The sequence below is a fragment of the Salvelinus namaycush genome, chromosome 21 (genome assembly GCF_016432855.1).
Source record: "Salvelinus namaycush isolate Seneca chromosome 21, SaNama_1.0, whole genome shotgun sequence".
Classification (NCBI taxonomy): domain Eukaryota; kingdom Metazoa; phylum Chordata; class Actinopteri; order Salmoniformes; family Salmonidae; genus Salvelinus; species Salvelinus namaycush.
The window spans coordinates 43,878,913-43,897,797 of NC_052327.1; the positions used below are offsets into that span (position 1 = coordinate 43,878,913).

At 41.9% G+C, this 18,885-nt stretch overlaps 1 protein-coding gene across 1 annotated transcript in view; it reads right to left on the bottom strand.

Annotated features, from left to right (window-relative positions):
* Nucleotides 1–1,131: 1,131 nt before the first annotated feature.
* ces2b (carboxylesterase 2b) overlaps nt 1,132–18,885 on the bottom strand; it is a 47,603-nt gene continuing 29,849 nt past the window's right edge. Inside the window, exons 16-25 of the mRNA XM_039017745.1 lie at nt 18,514–18,647; nt 14,407–14,560; nt 14,122–14,226; nt 13,904–14,005; nt 13,142–13,282; nt 12,331–12,408; nt 12,077–12,224; nt 2,966–3,115; nt 1,730–1,802; nt 1,132–1,633 (exon numbers count right to left, since the gene is read on the bottom strand). Of these exons, the coding sequence (XP_038873673.1) occupies nt 1,450–1,633; nt 1,730–1,802; nt 2,966–3,115; nt 12,077–12,224; nt 12,331–12,408; nt 13,142–13,282; nt 13,904–14,005; nt 14,122–14,226; nt 14,407–14,560; nt 18,514–18,647 (1,269 nt within the window). The 3' untranslated portion in view covers nt 1,132–1,449. The remainder of the gene's footprint in view (nt 1,634–1,729; nt 1,803–2,965; nt 3,116–12,076; nt 12,225–12,330; nt 12,409–13,141; nt 13,283–13,903; nt 14,006–14,121; nt 14,227–14,406; nt 14,561–18,513; nt 18,648–18,885) is intronic.

Sequence of the window (18,885 nt, forward strand, 5' to 3'; positions counted from 1 at the left end):
TCATGGCTCACATCAACACCATTATCCCAGAAACCCTAGACCCACTCCAATTTGCATACCGCCCTAACTGATCCACAGATGACGCAATCTCTATTGCACTCCACACTGCCCTTTTTCAACTGGACAAAAGGAACACCTATGTTCCGACGAGACAGCCTATATGGAGGAGGTCAGAGACCTGGCCGTGTGGTGCCAGGACCACAACCTCTCCCTCAATGTGATCAAGACAAAGGAGATGATTGTGGACAACTGGAAAAGGAGGACAGTGCATGCCCCCATTCTCATCGACAAGGCTGTAGCGAAACAGGTTGAGAGCTTCATGTTCCTTGATGTCCACATCACCAACAAATTAACATGGTCCAAGCACACCAAGACAGTCATGAAGATGGCACGACGAAACCTATTCCCCCTCAGGATACTGAAAACATTTGGCATGGGTCCTCAGATCCTGAAAAGGTTCTACAGCTGCACCATCAAGAGCATCCTGACTGGTTGCATCACTGCCTGGTATGGCAAATGCTCGGCCTCTGACCGCAAGGCACTACATAGGGTAGTGCATACGACCCAGTACATCACCGCGGCTAAGCTTCCTGCCATCCAGGACCTCTATACCAGCCGGTGTCAGAAGGCCCTAAAAATTGTCAAAGACTCCAGCCACCATAGTCATAGACTGTTCTCTCTGCTACTGCATGGCAAGCAGTATCAGAGTGCCAAATCTAGGTCCAAGAGGCTTCTAAACAGCTTCTTCCCTCAAGCCATAAGACGCCTGAACATCTATTCAAATGCCTACCCAGACTATTTGCATTGACCCCCCCCCCCCCCCCCCCAAGGTGGACTCCAATCAAGTTGTAGAAACATCTCAAGGATGATCAATGGAAACAGGATGCACCTGACCTCAATTTCGTGTCTCATAGAAAAGGGGTCTGAATACTTATTAAAATTAAAAAACAGAAATTCCTTATCTACATAAATGTGCACATTTTTTTGTTGCTAAAAACCTGTTTTCACTTTGTCATTTTGGGGTTTAGTTTGTAGATTGCGGAGTTTTTTATTTTCCCAGAAAATATCCAAGGCATGTCATGCTCGCTACTACTAGAGCCCCCTCAAATAATTCCAGTGAATAGCAATGGGTTGAAAAATGAACAGTCAATGAACAGTCAGTTTTATTCAGTCAAATTTGGAAGTTCTCCATGTAAATGCTATAAAATCAACTTAAGGATCAATGAGGTATCTCACTGTAGAATAATGTTTCCTTAAAAGTTCATCTGAGATTCTATTCATACATTCAGTGCATCCAAATTATTGTTAAATCGTGCTCTAGGTCATGTACACTGTGCTCATGATCATGCAATGCATGCCGTTTTAATTGTTAGCAATAATACTGTACATTTGAAGTTTGATTTCAGTTAACAGTCTGAGTTGATAAATGAAAAACTTTTGAGGTGAGCCTTACAGCTCGCTGTGCTTAATCTTCTCTTGAACCAAATGCACTTTCTCAGGGAGGATCTTTGTCATGAAGGTGAAGCGGTCCCTCTTCAGGTGTTGACCAGGTACCTGCTCCAGCCCTATCCCCAGGTAATCTCCTTCTGGTCCGTACTGTGGCCACTGAACCAGGCCGACCCCGTTGGGAGACCTACACACACACACACAGTGAAGTTAATAACCTATAACTGTTACCTATTATTTTTGTTTAAACTATGTGTTTTAAAAACATAGAACAAGATCCTACCCTGTACGAGCAAAGTTGCCCCAGTAACTCATCATGATTCCGCTTAGCTGTTCATCTTCCTCTGTACATAAGGCTGAAAGAAAAAAATTCAGAGTTAGTAAACTCAGCAAAACAATAAACGTCCCCTTTTCAGAACCCTGTCTTTCAAAGATAATTTGTCAAAATCCAAATAACTTCACAGATCTTCATTGTAAAGGGTTTAACCACTATTTCAAGCTTGTTCAATGAACCATAAACAATTAATGAACATGCACCTGTGGAAAGGTCGTTAAGACACTTACAGATGTTAGGCAATTAAGGTCACAGTTATGAAAAGTTAGGACACTAAAGAGGCCTTCCCACTGACTCTGAAAAACACCAAAAGAAAGATGCCCAGGGTCCCTGCTCATCTGCGTGAACGTGCCTTAGGCATGCTGCAAGGAGGCATGAGGACTGCAGATGCGGCCAGGGCAATAAATTGCAATGTCAGTACTGTGAAAGACAGCACTACAGGGAGACAGGATGGACAGCTGATCGTCCTCGCAGTGGCAGACCACGTGTAACAACACCTGCACAGGATCGCTACATCCGAAAATCACACCTGCGGGACAGGTACAGGATGGCAACAACAACGGCCCGAGTTACACCAGGAACGCACAATCCCTCCATCAGTGCTCAGACTGTCCGCAATAGGCTGAGAGAGGCTGGACTGAGGGCTTGTAGGCCTGTTGTAAGGCAGGTCCTCACCAGACATCACCGGCAACAACGTCGCCTATGGGTACAAACCCACCGTCGCTGGACCAGACAGGACTGGCAAAAAGTGCTCTTCACTGAAGAGTCGCGGTTTTGTCTCACCAGGGATGATGGTCGGATTCGTGTTTATCGTCGAAGGAATGAGCGTTACACCGAGGCCTGTACTCTGGAGCGGGATCGATTTGGAGGTGGAGGGTCCGTCATGGTCTGGGGCGGTGTGTCACAGCATCATCGGACTGAGCTTGTTGTCTGAGCTTGTTGTAACGCACAGCATTGAGATTGCAGGCAATATGTTGAAAGTCACTGAGCTCTTCCGTATGGCCGTTCTACTGCCAATGTTTGTATATGGAGATTGCATGGCTGTGTGCTCGATTTGATATACCTGTCAGGTACGGGTGTGGCTGAAATAGCCGAATCCACAAATTTGAAGGGTATATATAGTGTACATTATTTATGGCAAAGATCAGGGGTATTGCAGGTAGAGTTGGTAGAGTATTTCTTTACCATCAATTGTAACATGTGATGTTGTGAAGCAGTATCCAAAAACAAACATAAGCTCATCTCCATGGTCAGACCCAACGAAACTCGGCCTCATCTTCTTAAGCATGCTGGGAGTTTGCTGGAACTCATACAGGTACACAGGCACACCTGCATCTGTTGGGTGGGATAAGACAATAACAATTATGGAAAGATTGCACACAACCATCTCGACAAACTAAGAACATTGATGAAACATAACTGCAAGCAGCCATGGCAGGGTTCGAACTATGGCCCCACACTCAAGACAAATTGGACACATCACTCTAGGATGAGCTACTTCTCTACTCTTTTTTTTTTTTTTTTTTTTGGGGGGGGTGGATCAGCTTAATATTGCGGAAAGAATGTTGCTTCCAATGTAATTGTCTGCATCATTTCCAATCCCCCATATTTTTTGGGGTAAATATATATATCCATTCACGTATGCATACATATACACATATATACATACACATACCTACATAGACATACATACTTTTTTAAAGAGTATACCTTTATTATTATTCCCCGCAAACCCTACCACCGATCCCCCAATTGGAGTAAACTGATAAACATTTCTGTTTTTACCTTCAATTTATACATCTTATACACATTTTACAGACACAGTCTACTTTATAATAGTTCTCTCTTGTTTGTTCTTAGTCCTTCCTCTATTTCTGTTGTCCATCCAGTTTGATTTCCACTTGTAACTGTGCTATTTCACAATAGCTCCGCACCTATACACATTTCACAGATCCCGTATGCCCTACATTGTTTATCTTGTTATTAGTCCCACCCTTCAGCTCCACTCAACCTTTCCCATCTATCTTCCAACATCATCCATTTCGGATTTTTATTTGCCATATATTTTTCAACTGTGCTGTGATGCTTCACAAAAGATTTGAATCTTCCTATTCTCATAGCTTCCACGGATTGTAAATTAAAAATAAACATTTTTGCTAAAATAATTATTATATTATTGATTGATTGACTATGGCTTTTCAAATCCCCCAGTATTGCTATCTGTAGCGTTAGTTCTACGCAAATGTTGCAATTCTTCAACCATTCCTGGACCTGTGACCAAAAACGAGCTACATGCGGACAATACCAAAATAAATGGTCTAATGACTCTGCCTCCTCACAGCAGAATCTACAGAGCTGGGAAGATTGTATCCCCCATATATATAACATTCTATTAGTTGCAAGAATTTTGTACAATAATTTAAATTGAAAAATTCGAAGTTTTGAATCCGGCGTTGTTTTGCGTATCAATTCATACACCATGTGCCATGGAATGGGTACATCGAAAATCTCTTCCCAACTATTTTGCAATTTATATGGCACAGCTGTAAGTTTTTTGGTCCTTAAATGAAATTGGTATATGTTTTTATTTATCACACTTTTCTTTAACCATTTATGTTCTTTAATATAAGGCCGACATACAAGTTCCTTACTTTTATCCCCTTCCACCTGCCTCTTCCATTTTTGTGGTAATGCTGCAATTAATTGGTTGTAATTTTGGGTAGAGCAGACATTTCCATATGTCTGCGTTAGCTGCATGTGTGACATTACTCCACCAGTCCTATTTATGATATCATTCACAAAAATGATACCTTTTTTAAACATTTCTTCGATAAATACAGTTTTTTTATCAATTACTATATTTGAATTTAACCACAAGATTTGTTGTACTATTTGTTCCGTCCTTTCAGGTGGATTAAACTGAAATTGCAACCAACTTTCTAAGGCTTGCTTAAAAAATAAAGATATTTTGGAGATTATTTCCTTTTCAAGCAACCGAAAGTGAGCAGGTGTAATCTGAATAAAGGGAAAAAGGCCCTTCTTGAACATAGGATGAGACATTCGTACCAATCTACTAGAGAACCAGTTTGTATTTAAGTATAACTTTTGTATGACTGATGCCTTTAGTGAGAGGTCTAATGCTTTAATATTTAATAATTTCTGCCCTCCGAATTCATATTCGTTATATAAATAGGCCCTTTTAATTTTATCTGGCTTGCCGTTCCAAATAAAATTGAATATTTTTTGTTCATATAATTTAAAAAGCAGGTCACTAGGTGTAGGCAAAACCATAAGCAAATAGGTAAACTGTGATATGATTAAAGAGTTAATCAGGGTGATTTTCCCACAAATAGACAGGTATTTTCCTTTCCATGGTAGCAAGATCTTATCTATTTTTGCTAACTTTCTATAAAAATTTATTGGAGTGAGATCATTTCTTTCTTTTGGGATTTGTATACCGAGTATGTCCACATCACCGTCAGACCATTTAATTGGTAAACTACATGGCAATGTAAAATGTGTATTTTTTAGTGATCCAATACGTAATATGGTACATTTATCATAATTTGGTTTTAATCCAGAGAGGATAGCAAATATATCTAGATCCTCTAAGAGGCCGTGGAGAGATTCTAGTTGTGGTTTTAAAAGAAAACATGAATCATCAGCGTACAATGACACCTTAGTTTTTAGGCCCTGGATTTCTAATCCCTTAATATTAATGTTTGATCTAATTTTAACAGCTAACATTTCGATGGCAATAATAAATAGATATGCCGATAGTGGACAACCTTGTTTTACTCCTCTAGATAGTTTAAAACTTTCTGAGATGTAGCCATTATTTACTATTTTACACCTAGGGTTACTATACATAATTTTTACCCATTTTATAAGAGATTCCCCAAAATTGAAATATTCTAGGCATTTATATATAAACTCCAGTCGTACTTTATCAAAAGCCTTTTCAAAATCAGCTATGAAAACCAGGCCTGGTGTCCCCGATATTTCATAGTGTTCTATTGTTTCCAGTACTTGCCTTATATTATCTCCAATGTATCGTCCATGTAAAAAACCTGTCTGATTAGGATGAATAATATCTGACAAAACTTTTTTTATTCTATGCGCCAAGCATTTTGCTAGGATTTTTGCATCACAACACTGAAGTGTAAGAGGTCTCCAATTTTTTAAATGGACTGGATCTTTATATATACCACTTGGGTCCTGTTTCAGTAATAATGATATCACACCTTCTTGTTGCGTGTCTGATAATCTATCATTTATATAGGAGTGGTTAAAACAAGCTAATAATGGTCCTTTGAGTATATCAAAAAAAATGTTTGTATACTTCCACTGGTATGCCATCCAGTCCTGGAGTTTTCCCATCCTTAAAGGCCCCAATTGCATCAAGTAGTTCCTCCTCTGTAATTAGGCCTTCACATGAGTCTTTCTGTACAGATGTTAATTTTACATTATTATTAGGGAAAAAATCCATACAATTAGTTTCAGTTAGTGGAGATGGAGGAGCCTGAAACGAAAATATATTCTTAAAGTACTTTACTTCCTCTTTCAAAATATCATTTGGTGAATCATGCGTGACTCCATCATTTGTAACAAGTTTTAATACGTTTTTTTTGGTAGCATTTCTATATTGAAGATTGAAAAAGAATTTGGTGCATTTTTCCCCATATTCCATCCAGTTCGCTTTATTTTTGTAATATATTACACTGGATCTTTCTTGAATAAGTTCCTCCATTTCTTTTTGTTTTTCCTCTAACTTATTCTGTGCCTCTATGGTACCGTTTTTATTGTTATCTAACTGTACTGTTAGTCCTTCAATTTCCTTTGTTAATATGGACTCTTTTGATCGAAATTGCTTTTGTTTTATAGATGAGTACTGAATTGCATGGCCTCTAAAGCCACACTTAAAAGTGTCCCATACAATATGGGGATCTGCTGTACCTATGTTATGTCTAAAAAAGTCAGTTATAAATTCTTCTGTCCTAGTTCTAAACAATTTATCATCTAGTAGGCTTTGATTAAATTTCCAATATCCTCGCCCACGTGGAAATTCTGTAAGAGTAATATATATGCCAATTATGTGATGGTCCGACCGCATTCTGTCCCCTATCAAACACTTTTTAACTTTTGGTGCCAGAGAGAATGATATAAGAAAGTAGTCAAGGCGACTAGCTTGATTAAGCCTCCGCCATGTATATCTCACTAGGTCAGGGTATTTAAGTCTCCATATATCCACTAATTCCAATATATCCATGACATTCCTGATTTCCTTAAGTGCCTGAGGGTGATAGTTTGTAGTGTGATTTCCTTTCCGGTCCATAGAGGTATTTAAGACCGTATTAAAATCTCCCACTATAATAATAGAGTCTAGTGTTGCTTGTAGAGTTGATACATTCTTATATATATTGTCAAAGAAGCTTGGATCATCATTATTCGGACCGTATAGGTTAATAAGCCATATATGTTTATTGTCCAATAACATATTTAAAATAATCCATCTACCTTGAGGATCTGTTTGGACAAGTTGCACATTTGGATCAAAGTTATTATTAATTAAAACCATCACCCCTTTTGAATTTCTTTGCCCATGGGAGAAATATATTTCGCCCCCCCAGTTCTTTTTCCACAAAACTTCATCTAAAACTGTCGAATGGGTTTCCTGTAAACAGTAGATATTATAATCCTTCTCTTTTAGCCAGGTAAATACTGATCGTCTTTTCTTATTATCTGCTAAGCCATTACAATTGTAACTGGCTATACTTATTTCACCACTTACCATAATGAGACACACCTTTCAATTATTTTTATCAAAATATATGTTTGTAAACATCCTATTAAAAAGTAACATAATGATTGAGTGTCTATATAGTTGTACCATGACATTTGCATCTCCACTAAGCAAACCTCCAATTGGTCCCCACTATTCCACCCGCCAAAAGCCCCCATCTCGAGTTGGGTTGTCATCCCAATGACCGGCAGACCACCCCCGACCCCCCGCATCGCACAGCCCCGGACCGACTGGGATCCATCCTTCGAAAAGTGCACACAGCGCCATCCACCGAACCGAAGCAGATCCATTGCCAAATGCATTTCCATCGCCCTCACCTCTATTTTTATTACATATTGCTGTGAATCATCCTCTATAGTCCCTAACATCTTTTACTTCTTCCTTCGCAACAGTTGTGGGATACACACATACACCCACACACATTCAGCCCTTACCCCCACACAACCATAAGCTCACCCTCTCAACAATTGCACCATCCCAGAGCCCAACTCAAGATGGATCATGATTTACAAATGTACTTGCAGTTGCAGCTGCATGAGAAGGCCTGCAAGACCGCGCAAAAAATGAGCATAAATGTAGAGATTTATTTACCATTGTCACATCCTAAATGATGGAGGTCAAATGTACACCTTCTTCCTGAAACACCCACAATACGGTCATCCATTTTGACCATGTTCCCAAGCATCTCCATGCAGTCCGACTTGATTTCGTGCCACCAGGGCCACAATAATATACCCCCTCTCTGAATGTCCGAGTGTGACCCCCTCCCCATGGGTTACTGCAGCTAGTGTTGCCAGCACTGCCACTGCCTGGGTGGGGGCACCCCACCGGAATCCCCACCGGCTAGGTACAAGGTCGTCAAGGTTCTCATTAGCAGCTTTGAGAATTTCCTTGTTTATTATGCTCTCCCTTTAGGGGGCTTTGGCTTTGCAGGACCAACCCTGCCAAGCAGGCTCAGAATCTTGAGGGGGCAGTGCTGCTCTTGGTCCCTGACCTCATTTTGGCTGCATACAGACCGCTTACAGCATGCACATAAAACAGTTAGGGACTTCTCCTTAGTATCTGGGCCATTCATGTGGGTGTCTAGGGTATAGGGCCATGGACCGTACCATTAAAATAGGATAATAAATAATTAGATATTTATTTTAAAAATGTAGTTCCCCATGATAGGACAATAAATAAATAAGACGTATAATTCATTATAAAAGTATATCCATCATCTGAACAACATTGAAAGCCCTCTCATACCCGGCCCACAGCAATACACTGGCTCTGGGATATGCAACTATTTCATTACTCACTCACTCAACTTTCCAAACATAACAAATAAAAATAAACACACACCACACCATCCACACATACTGTGCCTTCTGTTTACTTAGTTTTTATCTTCACTATGTAGAAATAGTGCTTGTGTTCAATTAGTTATATATGAAGATTTATAGAAAAGCTATATTTTGTATTGTATTGTTACAATCAATAACCGGGCTTGAATTGTGTTTATTTTCCTCATCTATGAGAACTTTGTAATTTTTAAAATAACCATGGAGTAGTCTTTGTGTCTCTGAACAACTGGTTATCAATATATAGTTTATCAACGACGAGAGCTACTCGTTTCGCTTTTAATCTATTTTCTTTGAAAATTGGATACAGAACTTTGCGCCGTTCTGCAATTTCTTTCGGAAACTGATCATTCATGCCAATTTTGGTCCCAGCAAGTCTTTTACCCAGGCTTTTAACCATTATTTTATCTTTAAATGAAGCAAATTTGGCAACGATTGGGCGTTCGTACCTCTGCCCTCTCTGTCCGAGGCGGTGTACACGTTCAAGTTGGATCTTATCGATAACTTCGCGTGGAATCTGAAGCGCTGCAAAAAGGAACTCTCTAACTACAGATTCAGGAACCTCTCCTTCTTTCTCTTGGATACCTGTAAGTACCAAATTCTCTCTCATGGATCTAGTTTGTATGTCTAGTAAGCATTCCTTCAGAACGGTGTTCTCCTTTTTAATTTCATTCATTTCGGTTTCAATTTTATTGACTGTCCCTTTTAGCGCGTGTGTTTCCTTCTCCAATGTCGCAGCTTTTTCATCACTCATCTCTAGGCTTGCCTTCAACTCTTTTATATCTTTACTAACTAATTCAAGTATACCCAGTTTGTCATTTATTGATTTTAACAGATCGGTTTCGACCTTTACCATTGCCGGTGGTGAGAATATTAAATCATCCGTGTCGGTTGAGGAGTCACGTTTTCGTTTTTGAATCGGTTCCCCTGTCTTACTCTCCGTCATGTTTGGGTGTTGCTTGTTTTCGTAATATTTGTCGATAAATGTCTCTAATCTTAGGATTTGTTTTGTGTTATTATCCAGATTGAAGGTTATCACCCACCAGATTATTTAGTGCTAATATTTTAGTCTAATTTAGCAGATATTTCGAATATTATGTTTTATCTTGAGGTGCTCTACATAACTTCGTTCAGTCCGCCATTACCTTTACGTTACCTTTACGTCCGCCGTCCTACGTAAGAACCACTTCTCTACTCTTACCATGCTTGCCGAATATCAGAACTCAAAATCTAACAGATCATGCAATATGCTTTTGATGTACAGGTTACTGCTAAAATAAAGGAAACACTTGAGTAAATGAGTGACACAAAGTATATTGAATGCAGATGCTTCCACACAGGTGTGGTTCCTGAGTTTCTTAACATCCCGTCAAGCTTAGGGTCATGTATGAAAATGTCCAGTTGGCCATTCTTTTGGATACCATGGCTAGACTTTGAAAGAAGGGTCTCACAGGAGCATAAGGGGGTTTAAAGTATGTGTGTGTGTCTCAGTCACCAGATCTCAACCCAATTGAGACAGCGTTTTCAAACAAAACGATGATGGAATTTCTCGTGGAGGAATCCTTCCAATAGAGTTCCAGACATTTGTAGAATCTATGCCAAGGCACATTGAAGCTGTTCTGGCGGCTCGTGGTGATCCAACGCGTTAAGACACTTTACGTTGGTGTTTCCTTTATTTCGGCAGTTACCTGTATTTTGGACTATTTTTTATGTTGTTGACTACTTTAAACGTCTTCTTCTACAGAACTACTGGACCAATTGGTACCAAATGTGGTATATAGCTTCTATAGACGCACGTCTTTTTCCCCCAGACTCTACCTTAAACAACATGGCCACTATAAGCAAATGAGCTTGCATGATTATTTTTTCCTGTCCCAACAGCGCCATCATAAGTTCAAACCTAGACTCACATCCCTGAGCATGTTTGAAAAATGGAATCGCAGAGTCAAATAGATCAAGAGATATAGCGCCACCCTATGGTGGATCTCAATGTGCGTGCTTATGTTGAGTCTTAATAGTGTTTGGAACATGTGTATCAAGTTTTGTTACAATTCGAATATTTGTGTCTGATTTATATGCATTTATGTGCCAGACAACGTCCTTGTTAATGTTAATGGTAAGTAGCGGCCATGTTGTTTGACTAACCTTGGTCCATAGATGCTATATATCAAGTTTCGTGCAGATCGGTCATTTGGTGCCAGAGGAGTTAAGTGTTTTAAAAATCCATCATATTGGGTTCTTGAGGCAAATTTGTTTAATGTGATGAGACGGATCAATGTACCAAATTTCAGGACTCTAGACCTTTCAAAAATGTGCATTTTCTTCTTTTTTTTACCCTTTTTTCTCCCCAATTTCATGGTATCCAATTGGTAGTAGTTACAGTCTTGTCTCATCGCTGCAACTCCCGTACGGACTCGGGAGAGGCAAAGGTTGAGAGCCATGCGTCCTCCGAAACATAACACAGCACAACACAGCCTGGGCTCGAACCCAGAATCTCTGGTGGCACAGCTAGCACTGCGATGCAGTGCCTTAGACCACTGCGCCACCCGGGAGGCGCCACCCGGGAGGCCCCCCCCAAAATAAGTGCATTTTCAATTGCTTGTTATAGCTCCACCATGTGGCCAATTGGCATGGCATTGTGTGAGAGGGTGTGTCCCATGACTCTTTACCATCATGCAGGGCTGCATCCTCCTAGGCATTATTATCTCACGGGAATTTGTATCTTTTCACCAAATTTAGTCCGAACCGGATTAATAACAATCAACGGCAACAAATACAATAGGGTTTCACCCAGTTTAGCTCCTTGAACCTCTAATAATTAATAGATTAAAAGGGAAGTTCAGGATTTTCCAACTTGATTTACAAGAATTTCACTACGCCCGCAATAACATTTGCTAAATATGTGTATGTGACCAATAAAAATGTATTTGAATTTGATGTCAGATGGAGTTGATTTTTGTTGATTTGGTCATGATGAAATGTAGAATATTGGACAGTTCCCCCTATCACTTCCATTGATTTTATCAGGCAGTGACTAAAGTTAGTTTAAGTTTGTAGCGGCTTGGATTAGAGTTTCTCCTGGCCCATTGACTACTTTCAGGGTGAGGAAACATCTACATCCACTTTAATGTCCTTGACTCCTGAGCTTACCTCTGTGGAAGCCTGCTGTCGTAAGAGCAGGAATGGTAAACAAAGCATCCCCAACCAGCTCAATGAACCCATCACGGTTTTTAATCCGATCTCCAGAGGTTCCCAGGTATTCATCTGCTATCAGCTCAGTTATCCACTGATCCTTGGGCTGAATGAGACAAAGACCATTCAGTGTAGCCACAGAATGTATTGTAATCAGTAATGAGGCATTTCATCTGAGCAATTTCTTGGCAGGTGGGACTGCATATACTTACATCAGGGTAGCATAATGCCAAAAGAGGCATGACCTGCTCCCGGTCTATTCCATCCACCCAACCAGGAGGTGCCATCATCTAGGGAGTACAAGGAGTACAACATTCAACCATTGCAATTGGAAAATTAAAATCAAGTCACAGTGACACTTTACATTGTCACTCTTAAAGGGATAGTTCTGGATTTTTGCAATGAGGCCTTTTATCTACTTCCCCAAAGTCAGATGAACTTGTGGATACCATTTTTATGCATCTCAATGCAGTTTGAAAGAAGTTGCTAATTAGCTCTAGCGCAATGACTGGAAGTCTATGGGAACAGCTAACATGCTTGTTAGAATTGGCTTGCGAAACTACCTCTATGTACCTTCATATTGGATGCAGATACATAAAATGGTATCCACGAGTTCTTCTGGCTCTAGGGAAGTAGATAAAGGGCATTGCAAAAATCCAGAACTATCCCTTTAAACATGTGTTGCTCTCCTTAGTAACGACATTGTATTAACATTTTACACAGTACGAGTGGAAGGTTTTTTGTTATTACAAAAGTGAAATAGTGACTTTCCCCTCATACCACTTGTATATTAATAAAAACATTACTACTTTCCTATGCATTTGAAAAGCAATTGCTAAAGAACGATTTATAACATGTTAATATGGCCTAAAGCTGTTACTATATGTGTTGAAACCGTCCCTAGTTAGCAGAAAGAACAACTTTCTGTTGTTAACTTAATGTTCTTAACTTAAAGTGTTATCCAAGTCACATCCAATATTCAGTTGTTATACATATTGAAATACATGTTCAAAGCTGACTTACGTTTGCCAGTAGCCAACCTTCGTCAGTATTGGTGCCCGTCATAAACGGCACCTTATGCATCTCATGGTTATGGAAACTCTCAGTCAACAACTTGGGCAAGAAATGCCCGCCAACAGTCACACCAATTCGCAACATTTGGTTCTTTAAAAAGACAAATGTTGAGAACATAGTTATTCAGGGGCTGCCAGTTAAAAAGTGCAAAATCACACTGCATTCAAGCAGTATGCCTCTGGGGAAAGTTTAGGCTCAGTACTCGCTCACAAACATGGCTCGCTGGAAAACACTGTAGGCTATGTTGGGCCGGCTTTAGCCTTTTGGATGCCCTAAGCAAGATTTGGTTGTGGGGCTTCACACCTTGTGGCAAATATGTTGGTGGCCCCCCTCTTGATGGTGGAGATAAATATTTTAGTTTTAAAGTACATTTCCAGCAATTCTACACATTTTGTAATGACTTATGCCATGTTAATGTGATATCTGAGTGAAAATTACTAACAAAATCCTTTGTCGATATTCGGCCATGATTACTACAAGTTTAGATAACTGGCTAGACTAACTATCAATCTAAAAATGTTGACTGTCAGTGACTGGCATAACAAGAGAAAATGGCACCTGGTGTATTCTACTATTCCAACTCTCAATAGTAAGCAGAGACCCCGACTGAGTTACAAAAAAAAAAGCTAATATAACTGAGCCTAAAAGTTTGTTGTGGCTTTTATATCAGAGAACAGTGCTCAAATAGTTCTGGTGTCCAGGACATCTCACCTGTTTATGAACATTAACTATGTCATCAGCAGTCAACTTCTCCACACAGTCTGCAATCTGCTCTGTGTTGCTGCTGTTACAGCCCAATATGGTTGCCACCATCTATGACACAAACAAAATAATCACTTGCCATGGTTGTGATGAAAAATTGATGGTGTGATGTATACCTATGACAGTGTTTACCTTTTTTTTTGTGGAGAGAAAGAGTTTGAAAATACCTGGGCTACAGACAGGGGGTCGGAATTTATGATAGCGTCCATAGCTGCAGTACCACTCTCAGCTATCGCACGATGGAACAGACCAGCAGACAACGGTGAATGAAGCTAGCGAAAAATATATATTTTTAAAGCCTGTTCAACAGCACAAACAATCTGTGTGTGTATATGTGTGTGCCCTTCTGTGTGTGTGCCCTTCTGTGTGTGTGCCCTTCTGTGTGTGTGCCCTTCTGTGTGTGTGTGCTTCTGTGTGTGTGTGCGCGCTTCTGTGTGTGTGTGGATCCTCACCAGTAACGATACACTCACTCCACCAGCAGACTCTCCAAATATGGTGACCGACTTGGAGTCGCCCCCAAAGTTGTGGATGTGCTCCTGGACCCACCGCAAAGCTTCCACTTGGTCAAGTAGTCCCATGTTCCCTGGGGCATACTTGTCTCCTGTGCTGTATGGAAGAGATGGGAAATCAAATAATGTCTTCAACATAGACCCAAAACAGGTGAAATAGACATCAAATACACTCATTAACTATGCCACCAAAATTAACTTTACAGTGTTGATCAGTGGTGGAAAAAGTACCCAATTGTTATACTTGAGTAAAAGTAAAGATACCTTAATAGAAAATGACTTAAGTGAAAGTCACCCAGTAAAATCCTACTTGAGTAAAAGTAAAAAAGTATTTGGTTTTAAATATACTTAAGTATCAAAAGTAAATGTAATTGCTAAAATATACTTTATTAAAAGTAGAATTATAAATCATTTCAAAATCCTTATATTAAGCAAACCAGATGGGACGATTTTCTTTTTCTTTTTGTATTTACAGATAGACAGGGGCACACTCCAACACTCAGACATAATTTATAAACAAAGCATTTGTGTTTAGTGACTCAGCCAGATCAGATACAGTAGATATGACCAGGGATATTCTCTTTAAGTGCGTGAATTAGACCCTTTTCCTGTCCTGTTAAGCATTCAAAATGTAATTAGTACTTTTTAGGAATGTAGTGGAGTAAAATAAAAGTTGTCAAAAATATAAATAGTAAAGTACAGATACCCCAAAAAACTACTTTAAAGTATTTTTACTTAAGTACTTTACACCACTGGTGTTGATACTGAAAACCCATTGGTCATTAAAGCCTATCCAACTGACAGCAGAGTCATGTCTTAAGTGTAAAACTAACAGTGACTCAATGATTCTGTGACTAGGGTGGGTCATCTAGGTGTTTGTGTGTCTATGTTGGCCTGTTATGGTTCCCAATCAGAGGCAGCTGTTTATCGTTGTCTCTGATTGGGGATCATATTTAGGCAGCCATTTCCCCTTTGTGCTTTGTGGGATCTTGTCTAGGTATAGTTGCCTGTGAGCACTACTCTGAGCTTCACGTTTCGTTTGTTCGTTTTGTTGTTTTTGTTCTTTTAGTTTTCTATTCCAAAATAAAGGATGGAAACATACCATGCTGCATCTTGGTCCGCTCATTCCAACGATCGTGACAGAAGATCCCACCACAAACAGACCAAGCAGCGTGGCCAGGAGGAGAAGACATCCTGGACTTGGGAGGAGAAAATGGCAGGAGACGAAAGCCTTCCATGGAAGCAGACGCAGGAGGCAGCTAAGGAGGATCAACGGCGACTCCGAAGTTCACGACCACGAAGGAAGCCCGAGAGGCAGCCCCCACATTCTTTTGGGGGGGGGGGGGGGGCACACGGGTTGGTCGGCGAAGCCGAGGGGCGAGTCTGAGAGCGAAGAGGAATGTTGGGATAGACTGAGCGAGGAGTATTGTGAGATAATTGAGCGGAGTGATGAGGTAGAGTGGATGTTTTGGTGTCTGGAGCAAGACAGTCGCCGTGAGGAGCGTGGGACCAGTCAGGCACCATGTTTTGCGGAGATACGCAATGTGTCTCCGGTGCGCATCAACAGCCCGGTGCGTCCTGTGCCAGCTCTTCGCACTTGCCGTGCGAAAGTGAGCATCCAGCCAGGACGGGTTGTGCCGGCTCAGCGCTCCTGGTCTCCAGTACGCCTCCTCAGTCCAGGATATCCTGCGCCGGCTCTACGCACTGTGTCGCCAGTGCGCCTTCACAGCCCAGTGCGTCCTGTGCCAGCGCCCCGCACTTGCCGGGCTAAAGTGAGCATCCAGCCAGGACGCGTTGTGCCAGCTCTACGCTCCAGACCTCCAGTGCGCCTCCACGGCCCAGTATATCCTGGGCCGGCCATACGTACTGTGTCTCCAGTGCTCCTTCACAGCCCAGTGCGTCCTGTGCCTCCTACCCGCACTCGCCCTGAGGTGCGTGTCATCAGCCCGGTGCCACCTGTACCAGTCCCACGCATCAGGCCTCCAGTGCGCCTCCACAGCCCAGTGCGTCCTGTGCCTCCTCCCCGCACTCGCCCTGAGGTGCATGTCATCAGCCCGGTGCCACCTGTACCAGTCCCACGCATCAGGCCTCCAGTGCGCCTCCACAGTCCAGTACGTCCTGTGCCTCCTCCCCGCACTCGCCCTGAGGTGCGTGTCATCAGCCCGGTGCCACCTGTACCGGTCCCACGCATCAGGCCTCCAGTGTGCCTCCACAGTCCAGAGCTTCCAGGGACAGTTCCCAGTCCAGAGCTTCCAGCGACAGTTCCCAGTCCAGAGCGTCCGGCGACAGGTAGGTCCCAGTCCAGAGCTTCCGGCGACGTTTTACAGTCCGGAACCTCCTGGCGACGGTCCACTGTCCGGAACCTCCTGAGACGGTCCGCGGTCCGGAACCTCCTGAGACGGTCCGCGGTCCGGAACCTCCTGAGACGGTCCGCGGTCCGGAACCTCCTGAGACGGTCCGCGGTCCGGGAACCTCCTGAGACGGTCCGCGGTCCGGAACCTCCTGAGACAATCGGCGGTCCGGTGCCTCCAGCGCCGATCGGCGGTCCGGAGCCTCCAGCGACGGTCTGCGGTCCGGAGCATCCCGCGACGACCCGTGGTCCGGTTCTTCCGGCGACGAGCCACGGTCCGGTTCCTCCGATGACGTGTCCACGAGCGGAGTGGGTACTTCGCCCCACACCGGAGCCACCCCCGACGGTAGATGCCCACCCGGACCCTCCCCTATTGAGTCAGGTTTTGCGGTCGGAGTCCGCACCTTTGGGGGGAGTACTGTCACGCCCTGACCATAGAGAGCTTTTTATTCTCTATGTTGGTTTGTTCGGGGTGTGACTAGGGTGGGTCATCTAGGTGTTTGTGTGTCTATGTTGGCCTGTTATGGTTCCCAATCAGAGGCAGCTGTTTATAGTTGTCTCTGATTGGGGATCATATTTAGGCAGCCATTTCCCCTTTGTGCTTTGTGGGATCTTGTCTAGGTATAGTTGCCTGTGAGCACTGCTCTGAGCTTCACTTTTCGTTTGTTCGTTTTGTTCTTTTTGTTTTCTATTCCAAAATAAAGGATGGAATAGACACTGCATCTCGGTCTGCTCATTTCAACGATCGTGACAGAGTTTTGCCTTCTGAGAGTGCTATAAAGTCAAAACATTATCGGCAGAGGTAGAAAATTGGCTGTTAGACGGATTAAAATAACGTATATTGTAAAACTTCTATCTGCATATTTCAAGACATGGCATATGAGGCTGCGGAAAGATACCCCATTGGGTTGCACCGTTGTAGTGAACACTCAATGAGAAAAAGGTGTAGATTCACTCGCAGAGCGCGGTAGCTGTGTACGTAACTGTGTTTAATACACCTTCACAGAAGGAAGGAATCGTGGTTACAGGCAGGCAATGGTCATACACAGGTAGGCAAACAGGCAAGTGAATCAAAACTAGGACTGAAGGCTATTATTGGTTCTCACAAACGAGCTAGGAAAAGGCTTAGTAGAGTCAAAACGAACAATACCTCACAAAGGCACAAACAGAATGAACTGAACTAAATAAGGAGCTGATGAGACCAGGTGAGTAACTAACACAGGTGAAATCAATGAACAAAAATGAAAGACAGGGAGGGCTATGTTCAAGAACACAACGAAACAGAACACAAGGTTGACTAAGAAAATAAATACAGAACCTTACAACTGTACTTTTCTCGTCAATCATTTAGAAACAAATCTAATGACTCTCCATTGTTAAGACAGTGGATGAATCAAATGCATTATTATCTAAATATTGAAAACATTTGGGCTAGAGAGAATAGAAGAAGGAGAGAAAATATTATTGTGAGATGGGCAGCATGGGTGTGGATACGGTGGGAACATGTTGGTCTGAGCAAGTGTGATGTCATTAATGTCTGTAGAAATGAATGTACGTAACTGTTAAGTTGTCTATTGTCTTCGTTTATTTTTGTATTGTAAGAAAAAAAAAATTAAAGGTGTTGTGCCAAATATTTGTCAATGACGGCTGCAGAAAAGTTGGTTCCAATTGTGTGCGGTTCAGTAGTGGTTCAGTCTTACCTGAAGAACCCCAGCAGTCCCAAACGGTATTGGATCAGCACCACAACCACATCCTGGTATGCAGCCAAAGCAGAACCATCATATGTTGACGCAGAGCCCATGATGAATCGTCCACCATGGATCCAAACCATGACCTGAGAAACACAAGCAATACATGCTGATCATCTGAACACAAGCTGTACCAGAGCGATTGATGATGATTAATTGATTAGTGGCCTACCTTTAGTAGCATCAATTTCCCTCAAAACAACAAAATGTTTAGTTTTATTAGGAACTCAGTCTGGGCCTCAAATTACTGTTAAGAGTTAGAATAGTAGAATACACAATGTGCAATTTCAAACTTCTGTTGTGCATCAGCAGTTTTTCTCTTGT